Genomic DNA, 19,833 nt, shown 5'->3' on the forward strand with positions numbered 1-19,833 from the left:
CCAAGGAATTTAGTTCCTTGATGCTTAGTGTTGCTTAAAAAAAAAACAAAACCCAGAGCTGCCCTGGAGCCAGGCTGAGAAGGTAACAGGGAGTTCATGAAGAGTTAGGGAAACCAGGCTTGGTTCTTTCATGGAGTACAGAAGCTAAGGCTCATACCTTCAGAGACTTCCCGAAAGGAGGCAGAGCAGCAGAACTGAGCTCAAGCCAACAAAGGCTGGGTGTCTACAGCAGTTCCCTGCCCAAGTGATTCTGGCTGTAAGGAAATGTCCCTCATTTTGTTACTGTAAAGGGGGAGCAGTGCTTTTCACAAAGGGCTATTTAATAAGCTGCCTTACTGATGACTCCAGGGTCATTAAGGTGTGATGAGATCTTAGAGGCATGTTTGAGAAAAGCAGCTGCAGAAAGCTACCAACTGAGAATTCTGTGGGTCCCTCCGTCCTCACCCCTTCTGGACAGACAGACGGGTAAGGCCAAAGAGAGGGGGCAGGTGCTGTGCCAGGAGAGGCCCTCCAGGAATGACCCTTTCTGTGTCTGGTTGCAGGGAACATTGAATACAGCTGCCCTGCCACAAATGAATGTGAAATCACAAAACGGAGGCGTAAGTCCTGCCAGGCGTGTCGCTTCATGAAATGTCTCAAAGTGGGGATGCTGAAGGAAGGTAAGAGACCAGGGGAAATGGAGGTTTGGGTAATAGAACTTTCTTTTTGGTGACCCATGACTCCTCTACAGAGTCTGAGTTTCCTGGCCTGGAGATGCCCTTGTCACCAGCTCTTTGAATTCCTTTCCACAGTAGTATTTTCCCTTAGTATTGATATAGGTTTATTTTTAACAATTTATTTTCAATTACATGTAGAAATAATTTTTAAGAATTGTTTTCTGACATTGTGTGATCTAAATTTCCTCCGTCTCCCTCCTCTACTTCCCTAAGTCAGTAAATAATCTGCTATAGGTAATTCCATATTGTCATGCAACACATATTTCCATATTTCTCATGTTGTGAAAGAAGACACAGATTGCATATACAAGAAGAAAAAACACCTCACACTCACATAGGCTTAAAGCAACAACTTAGCTCCATAGAGAGCATCTATGGTGAGCCCTACCAACAATTTAAGGGCTTCTCTCCTTTTTCCAGGAAGAGATGTGGTGTTTGGGGAGATGGGAGATTCAAGGTTTTTTCTTTTTTTCTTTTTAAACCCTTACCTTCCATCTTTGAATCAATACTGTGTATTGGTTCTAAAGCAGAAGAGTGGTGAGGGCTAGGTAATGGGGGCCAAGTGACTTGCTCAGGGTCACACAGCTAGGAAGTGTCTGAGGCCAGATTTGAACCTAGGACCTCCCGTCTCTGGGCCTGGCTTTCAATCCACTGAGCCACCCAGCTGACCCCAATTCAAGATCTTAATGAAAGGTTAAGACATTGCCCTTCAGAATCTTGACCCCATCCTGGGGCTAGATAGACCAATTCCCAGGCAAGCCCTTTTCCCATCCTTCTCTTCCTCCCTCTTCCTCCTTGAGGTGATCAGACTACACACAAGTATAGAAAGAACACTGGAATTGATGTGACAAGACCAGGGTTCAAATATGAGATCTGAAATTTACTGTCTGCTTTACCTGGGGCAAATCAGTTAAGGTTTCTGAGTCTCAGTTTCCTCATTTGTGAGAGGCAGTTCAGTAGAATGGACAGAGAACTGATCTGAAAACCAAGAAATCCTGGGCTCAAGACTTGCCTTTGACACATAACTGGTTGTGTGATCCTATGCAAATCACTTAATCTCTTAGTGTCAGGGATGTTTTAGACTAAAAATCATTGAGAAAATACCAAACTGAAGTGTTAGAAGGAATTTCCTTACCCGAGAGTTCACTGCATCAATAAAAATCACAGACCCAGTGCCTGTCTCTGTCTTTTCTTGTCTGTAACATAAAGAGATTGGATTTAGGTGATGTCTAAGGTTCTTTCCAGCTCAAAATCAATTCCACAGACATTTGTCCTTTGACCCTATGGCAGGTGAGTTCTTTCCCCTTCACACACTCTATCTCATGTTAAAACTGAAGACTAAGACTTTAAACCAACTCTCAAGAAATAGGTGGCTCTTTTATTGTGATGGGGAAAAGACACTCATTCTGGAGTAAATAAATAGACTGCTATGGTTAATTGTTTCTGGCCCAAGATGATGCCACCTCTCCTTTCTCCCTGAGCTTTTCCTCTCCCATCTCTCCTTTTCTCCTTCCTCCTTTCTTTCCTTATTTCTATTTTTTATTTCTTCAAAAAATTCTTCTTTTCTCTTTTTCCCCTTCTGTCTTGATCTTAAGATTCATCTTCCGTTATTGACTTCCCCAGGATTCCTCATATTCTTCCTTCCTTCCTTCCTTGCTTCCTCTCTCTTGCTTTTTCTTTTTTTTCTCTCTTTCTCTTTCTTTCTTTCTCTTTCTCTTCCTCTCTTTCTTTCTTTCTTTCTTTCTTTCTTTCTTTCTTTCTTTCTTTCCACCCTCCCCCTCTCTCTTTTTCTTTCTTCATTCTAGATAAATCTTTGTAAATTCAGTGTCAATTAAACACATTCTTCAAATGTGTTTTGAAACTTCATGGTCCAGGATTGCCTCTGGAATGGGAAAAAAACGGGAGTCTGTGTGTGTATGTGTGTGTGTGTGTGTGTGTGTGTGTGTGGAAGAGAGAAAAGAAAAAAAGACTTGTATACTGCCTACCATATTATCATGGTGCTACCTATCCTCTATATAGCTGCCTCATCCTAGCCTCTTAGAATCCAGTGAGTTTTCCACATTGCCTTCCTTTTGCTCTATAGATGGGGAAACTGAGTATCAGAGAGGTGACCACTAGTGGATTCTTTTTTTAAAATTTTTATTTATCTATTATCTATCTATTTATTTATTTAATTTTTAAAACCCTTACCTTCCATCTTGGAGTCAATACTGTGTATTGGCTCCGAGGCAGAAGAGTGGTAAGGATTAGGCAATGGGGGTCAAGTGAATTGCCCAGGGTCACACAACTGAGAAGTGTCTGAGGTCAGATTTGAACCTAGGACCTCCCGCCTTTAGGCTTGCCTCTCAATCCACTAAGCTACCCAGCTGCCCCCACTAGTGGATTCTTGCCCAAGATCACACAGCTTTTAGTGACAGAAACAGGATTAGTACCAAAGTCTCCTGGCTTTTAGTTTTCTGAAAATAAGAGAGGCAGGTACAGGTGATAGTTAATCAGGGAAGGTTGTGTGAATGAGGATGAGTTTGGGAACATGGAGAAGTAAGTAAGTAAGAATAAGGAAGAAGGATTGATTATGAGGATGAGAAAGGATGAGAGAATAGAAGAGAGAGAACAGAGAAAGGAGGCTGCCCCCTGTAAATCCCTGGAGATTCATGACATGCTGAAGATGGATTCTCAGTAAGAGCTACCTGGTGCTGGGAAGAGAGAAGGGGAGTTTATAAAGGCCCTGCAGTAAGGGAAAAGGAAGAGAAGGGGGTGTCAGGGGATGGAGATACACAAAGGAAAGGGAGGAAGGTTGTTGAACTCATAATCAATAGTCAACAGCTCAGATATCCGGCTGGGCCACTTTATTTAAAAGAACAGTGATCAATGCTATGTATCTGGGGCAGTGAAAGGAAGGGAGTGTTTGGTGAGAAGAGGGAGAAAACTTAGGAGAAATCTAGTCTCTTTGAGGCTTCAGAGTACAAGGCTTCAGGGTTTGAGCCCAGTTGTCATTAGATTCCTTCTCTACCATCATTTTGTACTTGTTAGCCCCAGGAAAGAGAGCATAGAGGATGTTTGAGGTTTGAAGCCTTAGAGGCAAGTAATCCATCTAGGCTTGGAGATAGATGAGACTTAGGAATAACTATCCAGCAAAGTCTGCTGAGGGAGGAACTCAGTCTTGCCAGTTGGAGAAAGATCTTTCAAAGGAGATAGAAAAAGTTCTCTCCAGGGTCAGTTGGATACTTGGACTGTCTCTCCCTGAGGTAGAACATCAGAGTTTTCTGCCAGTGACCCTAAGAAACTTTTTTTTTCTCTTAGAATAGCTCAGCCTCAGAGAGGAAACAAAAAGACAGTCACAAGAGACCTCAGCATTGGCATCTCCAAATCCAGAGAGGAAAGACACAAAGGTTCCCCAGTGGTTGACAGAACAGAGCATCTTGGTTCAGTCTCTTTCCTCACTCATTGCCTGAGCCCCTGCTGACTGGCAGAGAGATCCTGGGATCTGAAGACCCTCAGGGAGCTGTCTCCTTTGGAATCATGTGCCTTGTTCCCCAGGCTGGGCCCCTGCCAGATAGGGGGCTTTTGGCAGCAGCTACTGCTCTGGGCTTTGTTTGGGTGCCTCCTTTTCCCCTCTGCTTGCAGACAATAATGCCCTCTGGGATCAGTACTATGACTAACCCTCCTCCCCTCCCCAGGCTGTCACTGAAAGGGAAAACCATTCAATCTTCCCCAAAGACCCAAGCCTTTCCAAAGCTCATCCCTGGAGGGTTCTTGCCTTTGAAACCCCGTGACAGAGAATTTTCAGAGATCAAGAATGACTGGAGTGCAGATACCAAGAAACCTGGAGTACTAGAGGAAGAAACAATGCAATGTGCCAGTCTAGGAATCAGAGCTGGGTTCTACTCCTTAGTGACCACAAGCAAGTGTCTATTTCTCAGGGCCTCAGTTTCCTTCTCTGTAAAATGAAGGCATTATACTAGATGATTATGAAGGACTCTACTATCTGTGTAAAAAGCAACAGCTCCTAGTTTATATTTTGTGTGATGATAGTGGGTCTGGTCCTCTTTGAGGATAAGGAAGCACATAGTGATTCTCTTCTCCGTGTCTTTGCTGCCTCTGATGGGCTCAAAGTCTCTGTCTTTCCCTTCTCTGTCTGTCTGTTTCTCCTCTCTTTCTCTCTCACTTTTATTCTCTGAGCTCTCTTTTCCTCTCCTGTACATATATTCACATGTAAAATATTGCAAAGTTTTCCATAGCATCCTATCAAACAGTTCTAGGCATTTATATTCATCCCCCCTCTCCTTTTTTGAACAAAGAGGGAGTACGATATAGTAGATAGAGGACTGAACTCTAGTCAAATAGATCTAGGTTTGAATACCACCTCACACACTAGCTGGGTGATCCAGGGCAAGTCACTTGACAGGCCTCATTCCTTGTCAGAGCTATTATTTAATAATAAATACATTTAATAATTTCTTAATAATATTCACTCTCAGTGACCATGGAGAAAAAACCAGAAATCTTGCTCTTGTAAACACCAATACATTTCTCATTCACGTCCAACCCTTTATGACTCGAATTGGGTTTTCTTGGCAGAGAAATGGAAGTGGTTTGCCATTTCCTTCTTTAGTTTATTTTACAGATGAGGAAACTAAGGCAAACAAAGTTAAGTAACTTTTTCAGGGTTCCAGAGTGAGTAAGTGTCAGGATTTAAGCTAAGGTCTTTTTGACTTCAAGTCTAGAATTTTGATCTCTCTTAGCTTGATGTCTTTCAGCTGTCTCAGGCTGTTTTATTCTTGTCTGGTCCATGAACAAGGATTGGGAACTAATAAAGGTCTTATGGTCCTTGGGATTCCCTTGGACACTGGCTTCCAGAGGTTCCTTCCAGGCCCAAATCCTGTGATTCCTCTGAAAGATCTGACTACAGGGGTGCCTTCTTTTAGAAAAACCATCACAGGAAAATCTGTATTTAAACAAAAGGTAAATTGGAAAGTGTCCTCCTCTTACAAAGAAAAACTAATTAAGATGCAGGAGATTCAACTGAGTTCTTGTCTTGGCCCTAGCACTGACCACTCATTATGGACCTCTCTGTGTTGTAGTGTCTTTATGTATAAAACACGAATAATAATGCCTGTTCCCAACTCCTCTTAGAGGACTGGCTTAAGAATCAAAGTAGGTAATGTCTTTTGTGAAAGGATTCAGTATTTCTTTAAAGAGATGGTGCATTGAAATAGAATTTCATATAACTGTATAACCTCCCAGGAATGTGCCCAGTTATGAGGCATATGAGGCATATCTGAATCAAACCTTCGTGAAGAACTGGGCTTGGACTTGGAGTAAGAAATTATTGTTGTTCGATCATTTCAGATGTGTCTGGCTCTTTGTGACCTCATTTGAGATTCTCTTGGCAAAGATACTAGAGTGGTTTGCCGTTTCCTTCTCCAGCTCATTTGGCAGATAAGGAAACTGAGGCAAACAACCTTAAGTGACTTGTTTAGGGTCATATAACTAGGAAGTGTCTGAGGCCAGATTTGAACTCAGGAAAACAACATTTCCTGACTTTAGACCTGGCATTCTCTCCACTTCACCAAGAAGATCAGGGTTCAAATTTTGGTGCCATTACTAATTAGTGATGTGACCTTACGCTAATTGATTCACTTCCCTGGCCTTGTTTGTCATCAGAGATTACTTTTATATCTCTCTCATAAGAGTATTTTTAAGGCAAATATTTTGCTAATGCTCTTTGAGCTAAAAGATGCTCACTGTGATAAGCACTTTTCAAATATTACCTCTTTTGATTCCCACAACAACCCTGGGAGGTGCTATTATTATTATTACCATTTTGTAGCTGAGAAAGCTGAGGCAGATAGAGGTTAGATGTCTTGCCCAGAGTCACATAGATATTAAGCGTCTGAGATAGAATTTGAACTCAGGTCTTCCTGACTCCAGGCTCAGCAATCCATCCGCTGTTCTACCTACATGCCTCTAACAATGGTGTGAACTATTATTTATATCCGTGTTCTGGGATTTACTCCTAAAGGAAGGGGCAGAATGTACTACTTCTTATCCCTGGAGGATCTAAAGTCAGAAGAAAGTAGATAAGGAGAGAAATATAGTTCTTTCCTCTGTGTGTGTGTGTGTGTTTTCAAAAGAATAAAACAAAAATCCTATCCCCAAATTCCTCCTATAGTTTTTTGATTCCTAGAAGACAGGATAGACTATAAAGGAAGACTAGATGGAGAAAGAGAATGGGCTCTGGGGCACCAGAACTCTCTTGTAACTTGTAAGGGTGCTTCTAGAATGTACATGGACCCGATAATCAGAATATAGGAACAGGAAGTCTATTCACCAAGAATTTGCCAGCATGGCTTCTAAGTCGAAAGGGCCACTTTGGGATTTGAGGAGCAAACTGGGCCCTATGTTGGAACCCCTTTTTCTCTCTTTCCTTTCCCTCTTCATCTTCTCTCCCCTCCTCCTTCAGTTTTACCCATGTGTTTTCTAAAAGATATTTGATTTCAGCCAAAGCTGGGCTGACATCCATGCAATATGCTCTCACTCCCTCTTTGTGCTTGCTGGGAAGGATGAGGACTCCTCCGGGGATTCTGGGTAATTGGGTTAGTGGCCAGCTCATGTCAGGAAATTAAAAGGCAGCCCTGATCGGGTTCCTGACTGCATGAGATTTAATGGCTTTGTATTTATAGAGTATTCTGCCTCTAGCCCGTGCCAGAAATATCACTTTTCTGGGCATCCAAATGAAGAAAGAGAATGAGAGACGGTTCACTTTTAAAAATTCTTTTTCTTTTCTAAAATACCCCCATTCTAAGAAACAAACCAAATTTCCTGCACTTTAGAGAATAGGACAGAAATGTAGGTGAGAAACTCTGATGTCAGTATACTTCTTTACCTTTCATATATCAACTTTTAAGAGCACAAAATTCAACTTAGCATCCCTGAACTCTGGACCATTCAGTCACATTTGCCTATGATAGAAGAGTATTAACTGAAAAACTTGATAGATTGGTTTCCTCTTCCATTTGCTAGGTCATCCACTTTGGGAAAATTCCAGTCTGATTTGAACATGTATTATTAGAGTCTGTGAACTTGTAAGGTTTCAATGCCTAGAAATCATGGGCTTTGGAAATGGCAGAGTCACTTTTTTTAGGTAATAGTTGCCTCAGTTTCCTCAATGCAAAATGGGAGGGGGGTAGGGACATAAAAGCACCTACCACAGAGAGCTATTGTGAAGATCAAAAAGGTATTTATAAAACACCTAGCATAGTGTCTGATATAAGATAGATGCTATATAAGCGTTTATTCCCCTCTCTTTAAAAGTAGAATCCATCCATCTCCTTATATTTTATTAATAGACATGAAACACTCTTTCCATCAAATGAAGATTCTATGAGAGTTATAATAATTCAGGGTGCTACAAGTTAGGTGGGTTATATTTTGGTAGTTGTTCATTCACTAGATAATGGTCTGGTGCCTTCTGTAAGTCTATCACAGTAAGAAATAAGTATAAGGTATAACATCAGAAGGGTAGCTAGGTTGTGCAGTGAATAGAGTACTAGGCTTAGAGTCAGGGAGGCCTGAGTTTTAATATGACTCCAGACACTTAATTAGCTGTGTGATCCTGGGCAAGTCACTTAAACCTGTTGGCCTCAGTTTCCTCATCTGTAAAACGAGTTGGAGAAGGAAATGGCAAACCAATATCTTTGCCAAGAAAACCCCAAATGGAGTCATGAAGAGTCGGACATAACTGAAAACAATTAAACAACAGTAAAAAAAGGGAAGAGATCATAATGGAAATAATTTGTGTGTAGCTAGGAGAATGAATATGCCCATAAGAAGCAAAATACCAGATTTTCCTGCTGACCCTATTTGTAGTTCATAACTCTATTTACTATCCTTCTAGATACAGGATTTGAACCAAAAGGGAGTATCTGGTCAATTATTAAGTAAGGGATAAGGGTGACTTAGTGAGTATCGGGGTAGTTGAGATGGAATCGGAATCACTGTAGACTGGAACGGTCAGAGAAAGTTAGATGAGTTGAGTTTTGGTTGCTCCAAGAGCAAAGAGCCGAGTTCTAGAAGAGGTACCGGAACAAATAAATAGCTCTCTATCAATTTCTCTCCTAACTTTGCTCAAATCGTTTTGCTGGGGAAAATGGTTTCTTTAGAAAATATGAGGCCAAATATTTCAAATACAGATCTTAATAAAGCTCTTTGCCATCACTTTACTGAGAAGGGAGAGGGGAAAACATTTTCAAAGGCCAGAATGATCAAATCAGTAAGCATGTATTAAGTGCTTATTGTATGCCAGGCATGGTGCTAGGTGATGGGTATACAAATACAAGCAGAAAGACAGTCCATTCCCTCAGAGAGCTTATATTCTGGTGAAGAAGATGACTTTATGAAAAGAAGATTAAAAAGTAGAGGGAGTGGGGAGAAATGCCTTGGTGGGGATATGGAAGAAAAGGTCTGGAGTATAACCTGGAGAGGAACGATGACATGGGTGGCTCGGTGTCCTCTTTAATAAGGAGATTTTGGGAGGAGCCAGCCAATCAAAGAGAGAGGCCATAACTGAAGTGACATGTTACCAATTGGGTGATCTGGTAATTTATGGTGAAATATGAAAATTCAAATGAAGAGATATTCTTAGGTCTTTGGGAGCCTGGACACGCTGGTGGACCAGTAGATGTTTTGCCATAAAATGAATATATTTAAAAGAGGCAAAATGCCAGTAGTAGAGAGCTGGCAGCTAGGTAGTACAGTGGATAGAGTGTCAGGCCTGAAATCAGGAAGATTCATCTTTCTAAATTCAAATCTGACCTCAGAAACTTACCAGCTATTTGACTAGGGCAAGTCACTGAACTCTTCAATTCTTCATCTATAGAATAAGCTGGAGAAACAAATGGAAAACCATTCCACTCTCTTTGCCAAGAAAACTCCAAGTAGAGTCATGAAGAGTATGACACAGCTGACACAACTCAGCAACAGAGACCTGCTGAGCCTATTCATATTTCATAACTCCAGATACTATCCTTTATGGATATAAGGCTTGAACCTAAAGTCTGAATTAGACCTTAGATCTTCCTCAGATGCTGATAAAATATGGTACTCTAAGCAAGTCAGTTAGCCTTGTTAACTTCTTTCTTCTCATCTCTAAAAAAGGGATATAATAACACCTACCTAACCAGGTTTTTAAGAAGATAATAGCTATATTGCAAAGTACTTCTTATATATATTATCTCCTTTGATGGCCACAACACTTCTCTAAGATTGGTTGCTATCATTATCCCCATGAAAGAACTGAAGAGGAGAGAAGTAAGGTGTCTTACCCAGAGTCACACAATTCTTAAGTGTCTGAATTAGGACTTGAACTCAGTTCTTCTTGACTCCAAGTCCAGCGCTCTATCAGCTAGAATACCTAGCAAATAAGATAATGTATATGAAGTTCTTTACAAGCACTATTTAAATGCAGCATCATTATCATAAGCATCATCATCTTTATTAGTATTATTATTTGTCCAACCTGCCAAACACTTGACGTTGGCTTCCAAATATCAGTCAACCTCTTTTTCTAAGCCCATCTCTGAATTTATCTTTTTTTCAAGTCTCAATGTTCTCAAAAGGCTAGATTTGTGTCATTTTCCCTTTCCAGCAGACCCTAGATTGCCAGGGTGAAGGAGACAAATAAGAATAACTCGCATCTAAGGCAGCTGGGTATTCTTATAGCTCACAGAACTGGGCAAGAAGTTGGAATAACAATAGCTCTAGTTTGGGTGTGTGGGAGTTGATTTATTTTAATATCCAATAACAAATACACACATATGATATGTGTATTGCAAATAGAAAAGAAACTTGAAGTTATCACAAGTCTGTCACGTATTAGGGATCTTGTATAGTCTGGCCCCAGAGGAAGAAATATGGAACAATGGAAGAAAGTTGTAAAGAAGAGTATTACAGCTGTCTAAAAGCAGAATGAATGCAATTCTCCATCATGGGAAGTTTGTGTATATTGCCAAAGTTATGGTCCAGTTTGGGCCAGATGGCCTCTGGGATCCCACTGGACATTGTAGGATTCTATAACAAACATGAATCAGAAAAGCATCTGTCACCAGGTATGGTTGGTGCCCTGAGGAAGCTTCTGTTTAAGGCAGCCATACTGATGCCAACTTTTTGTGGGATTTCTCCCCCTTCATTAGTTCAGAAGAGGAAGTGAATATAGATGAGATAACAAGCCTTAGCTTTACTGGGGAGGAGGGACTAAATTCCCATTTGTGTCAGAGAATAAGTTTCCAGGGAGGTGGCGCTTTTAGAAGAGACTTTTGAATAGAAGACAAAAAAGGTGGCTTGGTGGCCAGTTATTGGGATGGTAAGGATTTCTGGTCAAGTGCTATATTTGCGAAGAGAGATGCCCCTAAAGAAAAGAAACCCCCATTCCATCTCCCCCACTCCTATCTATGATTACCCTGGATATGGTTTTCCTTGGGCAGACGAGGCAGGCACTTCTAGGAGGAAAGAGGTTGCAAGAGGAGAGAGCAGGAAGCATGTTGATTGGGACATTGCAGGCTTCCTGACTGGCGAGGGGTTTAGTTCAATTCCTACCAATTCATTACGTTTTGATTAGCTCCAATCTGAAGTGATGCGAGCCCTATAACTCAATCTGACAGCTGCCCCTGGGATGGGCCCACAGTGCCCACCATCCAGGGCTGTGCTTCACAAGCTATCACAAATTATTTTTAGGTCTGAGAAATAAAAGAAAGAAACTTAAACTGATTCTCCCTTCCTACCCTTAGCCCCCTCCCCAGCACACTTTGCTATTTTTACTTCCAAAAGACTGGGATCTAGTCCAGCTGTGGGAAGGGAAAAAAAAGAAAGAATGAAAGAAGTGAGAAGGGGGAGGATGTCGGGGGAAGCAGGAATTATTTTACTTCCATTAAGAAAAAAAAGTCAGAAGCCTGATGTTATCAAGGGAGCAAGTGGACATCTGATCCAGAATTTGCCAGGCAGACATGCCTGCATTTCTCTGACGTGGCCTGATGGAAAGGTTTTGGAAAGATCAGCAAATCAGGGATGTACTGCAGAGGCTCAGGCTGGCAGGATTTCCCTTCCTGAGGAGCTCGTAGCTGGTCCCATAACAGTGCTCTAGGCACAGAAGCTAGACTGGGGTGAGGAAAGGGATTGATCAACCTGGGAGCCTCTGTAGTAGGGGCCCAGGATGAGGGTAGAAGAGAGACCTTTTAGTCAGAGGCAAAAATCTCTGTTTAAGGAGTTGGAGACAACCTTAGGAGGAGTGCTCTTTTTCCTCTAGTTCTGTGCCCCGGTGCATGTTGGGATTATTTGCTCATTGGCACAAAAACCTTCCCTGGGTGATATTGGTCCTGAGTCAGAATAAGCAGGGCTGTGTGAGTGAGAACCAAAAGCAGCCCTAAAGGTTCATCTATGGTGTCCTGGATGAAAAGTTTCATGATAAGCACTGCCTCTGAAACTGTTGTTGTCATTTTTCAGTTATATCTGATTTTTGTGACCCCATTTGGGGATTTCTTGGTAGGGATACTGGAGTGGTTTGCCATTTCCTTTAGCTCACTCTATAGATGAGGAAATTGGGGGCAAATAGTGTTTAGTGACTTGTCCAGGGTCACAAAGCTAGTAAGTGTCTTGAGGTCAGATTTAAAGCCAATATGATGATTTTTCCTGATTCTAGGCTCAACGCTATAGCTACTACCCCAAATCAGAGGACCTGGGTTTAACTTTTGCCCCTGACTTATATGACCTTGAGCAAAAGTCACTTAACCTCTTTGAGGCTCAATTCCCTCATTTGTGTAACTAACCCTAAGGCTTGTGGTCTGGTGAGACAGATTTCAAAGACTTGCAAATTCATACTAATTCTGACCTTGGAAATGTACTTGTGAAACATAAGGTGGACTGGATGGCCTGTGAGTCCCCTTCTAAATCTCTAAGCCTAAGAATGTTATTTCTGGTCAAATCATATCTTACCCCTAACTAGTCCCCCAGAAATTATTACTGGCTCTGTATACACTTATTTTTTAAACCCTTACCTTTCATTCTAGAATCAATCCTCTGTATCTGTTCCAAGGCAGAAGGAACAGTAAGGGCTAGGCAATGGGGGTTAAGTGACTTGCCCAGGTCACACAGCTAGGCAATGGCAAGCAAGATTTGAACCTAGGACCTCCCGTCTTTAGGCCTGGCTTTCAATCCACCAAGCCACCCGGCTGTCCCAGCATGCCTATATTCACATAAAGAAAGCATATCTGCCAAATGGAGTTTCTCAGTCTTCCCCTCTGATGCCAGTGACAAGGTGAGCTCCTCTATTGTTTGTTCTTGAGCTAAGTTTTTTGGGGGATAAGACTAGGTAACCTCAGAGCCTTCTGATAAATCTGTATTTCCTTGATTTCCTTGCCTGAAGGAGTGTCAATCAGGGATGGGAAGAAGGGAGGTGGATGAAATTAACTGGCCAAGGTCTCGGCTGAGAATGGCTGGGTACTGTCCCACTCTTGGGAGTCGGGGTGGTAAAAGAGGAATCTATCTTATCTCTGCTAAAGCAATGAAGCCTTTTCTGTCCCATAATCTGATTGAAGATCCCTCTCAGCAACCTGTGAAGCCATTTTCCTTCTGTGTCCTTTGCAAGTGTGCTATAGTCTTTTCTGCGTCACTCTGGGGAAAATAGAAAGCCAATCCCCCTCCTTCCCTGTCCCTTCCTCTCTCCCTCCCTCCCTTTCTCTCTTCTCTCCCTCCTCTCTTTTCCCTGACTGCATCTCACAGAAACTGAAGGTGCCCCCAGGGAATGTCCAATCCAACTGCCTTTAAAGGAGCCTCCTACCTTCCAAAGAACACTCTGGACTTTCCCACCCCCCTTCTTCTTCTTTTAGAATCCCAGAGGCCATCGGGAGGAAAGAGAAGAGCTAAGCTAGTAAATGCTGCAGAGAGGAAACGGAACATAAAAGTATGAGGCACAGATGCGCGCTGTGCTCTCTGAGTTTAGAGCTAGGTAGTTTGAGGAGATTTCACAGAAGAGGTAAGCTTGACGCCAGGCCCTGAGAGATGCCTAGAAAAGCAGGCGAGGTACTGAGGGCATTCTAGGCAAAGCCTCTCGTCCATTGCAAAACATGTTCGATTTGGGGACAGCCACTTGTGAAGGGCCCTCTCTGTCTTGGGACTTGCTGAATTTATTGGACCCCAGATGTTGGTTATCTCTGGAAATTGGGGAAAGATTGGAGAAGATATTATCACAATATCCTCAGAAACATCATGAAGCCTTGCTGTTGAGCAGCAGCTCTGGAAACAGGAGCAGAAGGACACTGGTTAAATGCTTGGTTCTTTACACCCAGTCCTGAACATATATTTAGTGCAACCCTCATAAATATAATATATTTATATTATATATTATTATATGCATATATAATAATATGATAAACTGATGGTATTAGAATTACAAAGGACCAGAGGCTATTCTTTCCAACCACACGGCCTCGGATTTTACAGAGAAGGAGACTGAAACCCACAGAGGTTAAATGATTTATCCAGTGTTACACACAGCTAGTAAATGGCAGAGTTGAATTTGAACCAGGTTCATTCACTCCAAACTTAGCATAGTTTTCACTGTATCACTGATGCTTCTCAAAAATATCAGCAATAAGGCTAGAGTATAGCTCCCATACTTATTGATCTCTGCCACCCAGGACAATAATTCAATAAACATTTACTATATACCTTCCAAGCACCAGATAGATGATGAAGTAAGGCTTATAAGGAGAAATGAGAGATATGGCCGCTAGGTGCCACAATGGTTAGAGCGTAAGGCCTAGAGTCAGGAAGACCCAAGTTCAAATCCAGCCTCAGACACTTCTCAGTCATGTAACCCTGGACAAGTCACTTAACCCTGTTGGCCTCAGCTTTCTCATCTGCAAAATGAGTTGTAGAAGGAAATGACAAACCACTTTAGTCTCTTTGCCAAGAAAACCCCAAATGGGTTCATAAAGATTCTGGACACAACTTAAGTGAATGAATTTCAAGATACACGGTCCTTACTTTCAAGAAAGCATACACTGTAGGCAAAATTAGCTATACACAAATAACTATGACATAATCAACAAAAATTAGAATTTGTGATAGATAAGCTCCTTGAGGGCAGGTGCTGGCTCACAGTACATTAATAAACGTTTGTTGGTTGGCTGACAGGTCGATAGAAAGAAATAAGTGCTCTTAGAGATGGGATGGAAGTCAGACCCTGAAAGATGTCTAGATAAGCAGACAGGGTTCAGAGGGCATTCCAGGGAAGGAGCCTAATATAAACCTCTTGTCCCTCGTACATATAAACAGTGATACAGAGAAAGAGGAGGGAGTGATCATTTCTATTTTGGGGGGGAGCAGAGGAAAGATAGTTGAAGATCAAGAAAATATTCACAGAAGAGGTGTCTTGTGAGATGGACCTTGAAAAGGTGGGGAGTACCGGGAGGTTGGGATAAAAGGCATTCCTTGAGGAATGAACAAGGTCAACAAGGGTGGAAGAGGGCAGGCTTATCATTTCTTTCTCCAGCTCATTTTATAGATGAAGTAACTGAGGCAAACAGGGTTAAGTGACTTGGCTAGGGTCACACGTCTAGTAAGTGTCCAGGGTCAAATTTGAACTCAGGAAGAGTAGTTTTCTTGATTCCAGGCCCAATATTCTATCCTGGTCTTCACAAAATCATAGTAATTTACGGTAGGAAGGAACTCAGAGACCATCTAGGCTCGCCTATATCTGACCAAGAATCCTTTATTTACCATATCTGGTGAATGGTTGCCAGACTTTGTTTGAATACCTCCAGGGAGGGGATAGAAGACCTACCAGTTCCTCAGATATTCGATTTCACTTTTGGATAGCACAAATTAATAGAAAGTACAGGAAAATGAAGTTTACAATATCCCATCATTGCTCCTGGTTCTGCTCTGTGGGGACAAATTGGACAAACCTAATCTTCTCAACACCAATACCTATCCAGTGGGGCATCTAGCTGCTAACTCTTTTAGCATTCCAAGTGGGAATTCACAAAGCTCTCTCCTGATCTCTCTATTTTTTTTTCTCCCTTTATTCTGTTTCACCTTGTAATTTCATCAACTCCCATGGTTTTAATGATCATTTCTATGCAGATATCTCTCAGATCCACTTGTCCAGCCCAAACTTCTTTCTGGACCTCCAGTCTCATATCTCTGACTCTTTTTCAGACATCTTGAACTGGGTGTCCTATAGATATCTTAAACTCAAGACATACAAAATTGAATTCAAAATTCGTCTCTTCTCCCACCAATCCCAACCTCTTCCTAATTTGCCTATTATTGTCAATGGTACAGCAATCCTCCCAGTCATCCAAGTTGACAATCTTGATTTCTCATGCATTCTCATTTATAACCAATCTGTAGTTGTCTTGTTATTTGTACCTTTATAACTCCTTTCATACACTCCCTCCCATCTCACCCTCTCTCTGACACCATAACCACCTGGGAGTATGGCCTTATCACCCAAGCCGGGAGTTTTATAACGGCCTGCTATTTTTTCTCCCTGCTTTAAGCCTCTCTTCACTCCACTCCACCCTCCACTCAACCATCAAATTGATCTTCCTAAAATGGAAATCTATCACTCCTCCCCCGACTCAGTAAATTTTTGTGGCTCCCTATTATCTCCAAGTTCAAACATAAAATTATCTAGATTTCAAAGAAAAATAATCTGAGCTCTCTCTATTTTCCCAGTTTTCTGACACTTTACAGTCTTCCATCTAGTCAACAATCTAGTGACACTATTCTTCTTGCTGTTTCTTTTTTTCATACCAAATAAAATGTTTTCTTTTAAAAAGTGTTTTATTGCCTTTTGTTTATATATCACATTAATTTCCAAATATTTCCCCTCCTCGGTTACCCAGCAGATAATTATTAAATATTAAATATCTTGTTTAAATATTAAATAGAAAATAGAAAAATATTAAATATTAAAAATATTAAATAAATGTTAAAAAGAAAAATAGTTTACTAAAACCAACCATCCTTTTGATTGGATCTGACAGTACATGCAATATTCCACACCCTTAGTACATATTTTCAACGAAGGAAGGGAGGGGTAGTTTCTCAGTTCTTTTCTAGAACCAAACTTGGTCCTAATAATTGCCCTTTCTTGTTGTTTCTTAAACACAATGCTCCATCTCCTGACTTCAAGTATTTTTTTAAAGCTTTACCTTCTGTCATAGAATCAATACTAAGAATTGGTACCAAGGCAGAAATGGTAAGGGCTAGGCGATGGGTGTTAAGTATCTTGCCCAGGGTTACACACCTAGGAGGCATCTGAAGGCAGATTTGAAACCCAGATCTTCTGATGCCCAGGCCTCGCTCTCTATCCACTGAGCCACTTACCTGCCCCAACTCTGAGTATTTTCATTTTCTGTCCCCTATGCCTAGAGTGCTCTCCCTCCTCATCTCTACCCTATGACTTCCCTGAATTCCTTCAATTTTTAGCTAAAATACCATCTTCTACAAGAAACCTTTCCAGGTGTCCTTAATTTTAATGCCTTCCCTCTGAGAGACACCTCCACAACTATCCTGAATATATTTGGTTCATATATAATTGTTTATATGTCTCCCTCATTTGACTGTGAGCTCCATGAGAGCAAGGACTATCTTTTACCTTCCCTTGAATCCCTGGAGCTTAACACAGTATGAAAAGATTTTAAGAAGCTAGAGCATGGAGTAGAGTTTAATAAGAAAATCTAAGAGATACAAAGCACAAAGTCTTTTGCTCTGGTTAATGAAATCAGCTTCATAAAGACAAGCTGGGCAAAGTGGCTAGACAGCAATTTGAAAAAGATCTGGGGGTTTTAGTGGACTGCAAATATGAGACAACAGTGTGATATGAAAACCAATCAGTCAAGCACTATTAATTAAGGACTCTGCTCCATGCTCCAGCTTCTTAAAATCTTTTTCATGTCATCTGAAAATTTGATAAGTAAACCATCTATGTCTTTATCTAAGTCATGAATTAAAAAAAAAAGGTAAATAGCCCAAAGTTAAGCATCTCTGCCTTCCTTACAAACTTTGGACCAATCCTCATTTTTATGGTCATTATGACTCAATTTCTCCTCCTTTTGGGGCAACTATATTTATCTACCCTCTTCATAGTCTTACCCTAAGTTTTAAGAGATAAGAAAAAAGATTATTAGGATCGAAAATTGGAAAAGCTTATCTAGTTGAAACTGCTCATTGCACAGAAGAGAAAATGAAGGCTAGGGAAGGGAATGTCTTTCTTCCATAGGGTCACCTGGGTAGCAGGTGTCAAAGACAGAATTCCAAACCAGAACTTTTTTTTAAAACTCTTACCTTCCGTCTTAGAATTGGTCCTAAGGCAGAAGAGTGGTAAGGGCTAGGCAATGGGGGTTAAGTGACTTGCCCAGCGTCACACAGCTGGGAAGTGTCTGAGGCCAGATTTGAACTCAGGGAAACCAGAACTTCTGACACCGAATCTAAGGTGCTTTTGGTCATACCAGGTTGCTTGGTGACTGTGTGAAGGGGAAGTTTGATAATAATAATAATAATAAGTATAGCTACCATTTATATAGAGCATGCTATGTGCTAGGCACTGTGCTTTACAATCATTATCTCATTTTCCCTCACATTAATTTCCAAATATTTCCCTTCTCCATTAAGAAGTAGGTGCTATTATTTATTGTATTATTTAGTTATATTTATTATTATATATTAGCCCCATTTTATATATGAGAAAATTGAGACAAACAGAAGTTAAATGACTTACCCAGGGTTATAAAACTAATCTCTGAGGCCAGATTTGAATTCTAGATTTTCCCGACTTCAGTCTTGGCACTCTATCCCCTGGGCCACCTAGCTGCTGACTCCTTTAGCAGTGTTAGCCTTTATGTTCAGCTTGGCATTTGAGATTATCAGGCAGATGGAATGCTGGACCTGGAGATCTGAGTTCAAATCCTACCTCAGATACTTACTAGCTAGATTTCTCTAGGCAAGTCATCTAATCTCTCTCAGCCTGTGTCCTCATCTGTAAAATAGACTTAATAATAACACCTACCTCCCAGGGTTGATTTTAGGTTCAAAAGAGATAGTGTAAACTTTGCAAAGCTTAAGTTCTTGCCGTAACTCATTATTATTATTACTCATTCTTTGGTTAGTTTTCTGACCATCCTTCTTGATTGAATCTCCCTTTCCCTAGGGTGGCTCTATTGGAGAAAAAGCTCTCATTTAGATTTTCTGATTTGAAACAATGAATGTTGGTGAATGAGGGAAGCGACCCTAGAGGAACGCTGATACAGGGGACAGGAACCCTCCTACTGGTGACATTCGACTAGATCCATTTGTAACACTCCCGTGAATCTTAGTAACCAGTGGGGTGGAACAAATTGGGGTTTCAGCTCTGGGAACACTTTGTTACCATCTACAAAGGATAGCGTTGGTGGCACTGCCCTAGACATTCTGTATCAAAGCGTGTTTCTTCTCTGCCAATAGGGGTGGGGCATTATAATTGGGAATTTGATCCCAGAGCATCACTGCACATTCGTGCCGGTCCTACCCTGGGGAAGATGGAGAAGAGGTTGGGATTTGCATAGTACTTTAATCCTCCAACATGCTAACAGAGATGGATTACACAGTGTAAGTACCAGGTCTGTAATGCTTAAGCTTATGGAAAGTCCTGGTTCAGCTCCTGTCAGCGTCAGCAATAGCCGTGTCATTCTCTGAGGCACATAAGCTGGGTGCCAAGCCATTAGGTCCGCTTTGGGCCAAGAACAATTATTTTAGATGAGATCCTTGAGGAGGAATAGGGATTTGCTCCAGTATACAAGCCCAGATTTCCTTGGGTGCGGAGTGACCTGGTCAAACCTAAAGTAATGACACAAACTGGAAAGGGAGTTTAAGGGAAGAGCTTAACCACTCCTTATCAGAGGAGACCACTAACAAAGCTTGTCTATGCACACTTCACTAAAAATGTTCTTTTGTTTCATGCTGATTTCTTTACCCCTAGGAAAATACATACAATGTTTATAGAGTCCTCTGGGAATGGGTAATGATTTGTGATTCAGTCTTGTCTGACTCTCTATGAACCCATTGGGGGTTTTCTTAG

At 41.3% G+C, this 19,833-nt stretch overlaps 1 protein-coding gene across 3 annotated transcripts in view; it reads left to right on the plus strand.

Moving 5' to 3' along the window:
• ESRRB (estrogen related receptor beta) overlaps positions 1-19,833 on the plus strand; it is a 76,883-nt gene that overhangs the window by 19,742 nt on the left and 37,308 nt on the right. For 2 of the 3 annotated variants that reach the window (XM_044662098.1, XM_044662097.1), the window contains exon 2: positions 543-659. The exons of the other annotated variant lie outside the window; for it this stretch is intronic. In XM_044662098.1, the coding sequence (XP_044518033.1) occupies positions 543-659 (117 nt within the window). The remainder of the gene's footprint in view (positions 1-542; positions 660-19,833) is intronic. 3 annotated transcript variants of the gene reach the window in all.

Source organism: Gracilinanus agilis, chromosome 2, assembly GCF_016433145.1.
Source record: "Gracilinanus agilis isolate LMUSP501 chromosome 2, AgileGrace, whole genome shotgun sequence".
Taxonomy (NCBI): Eukaryota; Metazoa; Chordata; class Mammalia; order Didelphimorphia; family Didelphidae; genus Gracilinanus; species Gracilinanus agilis.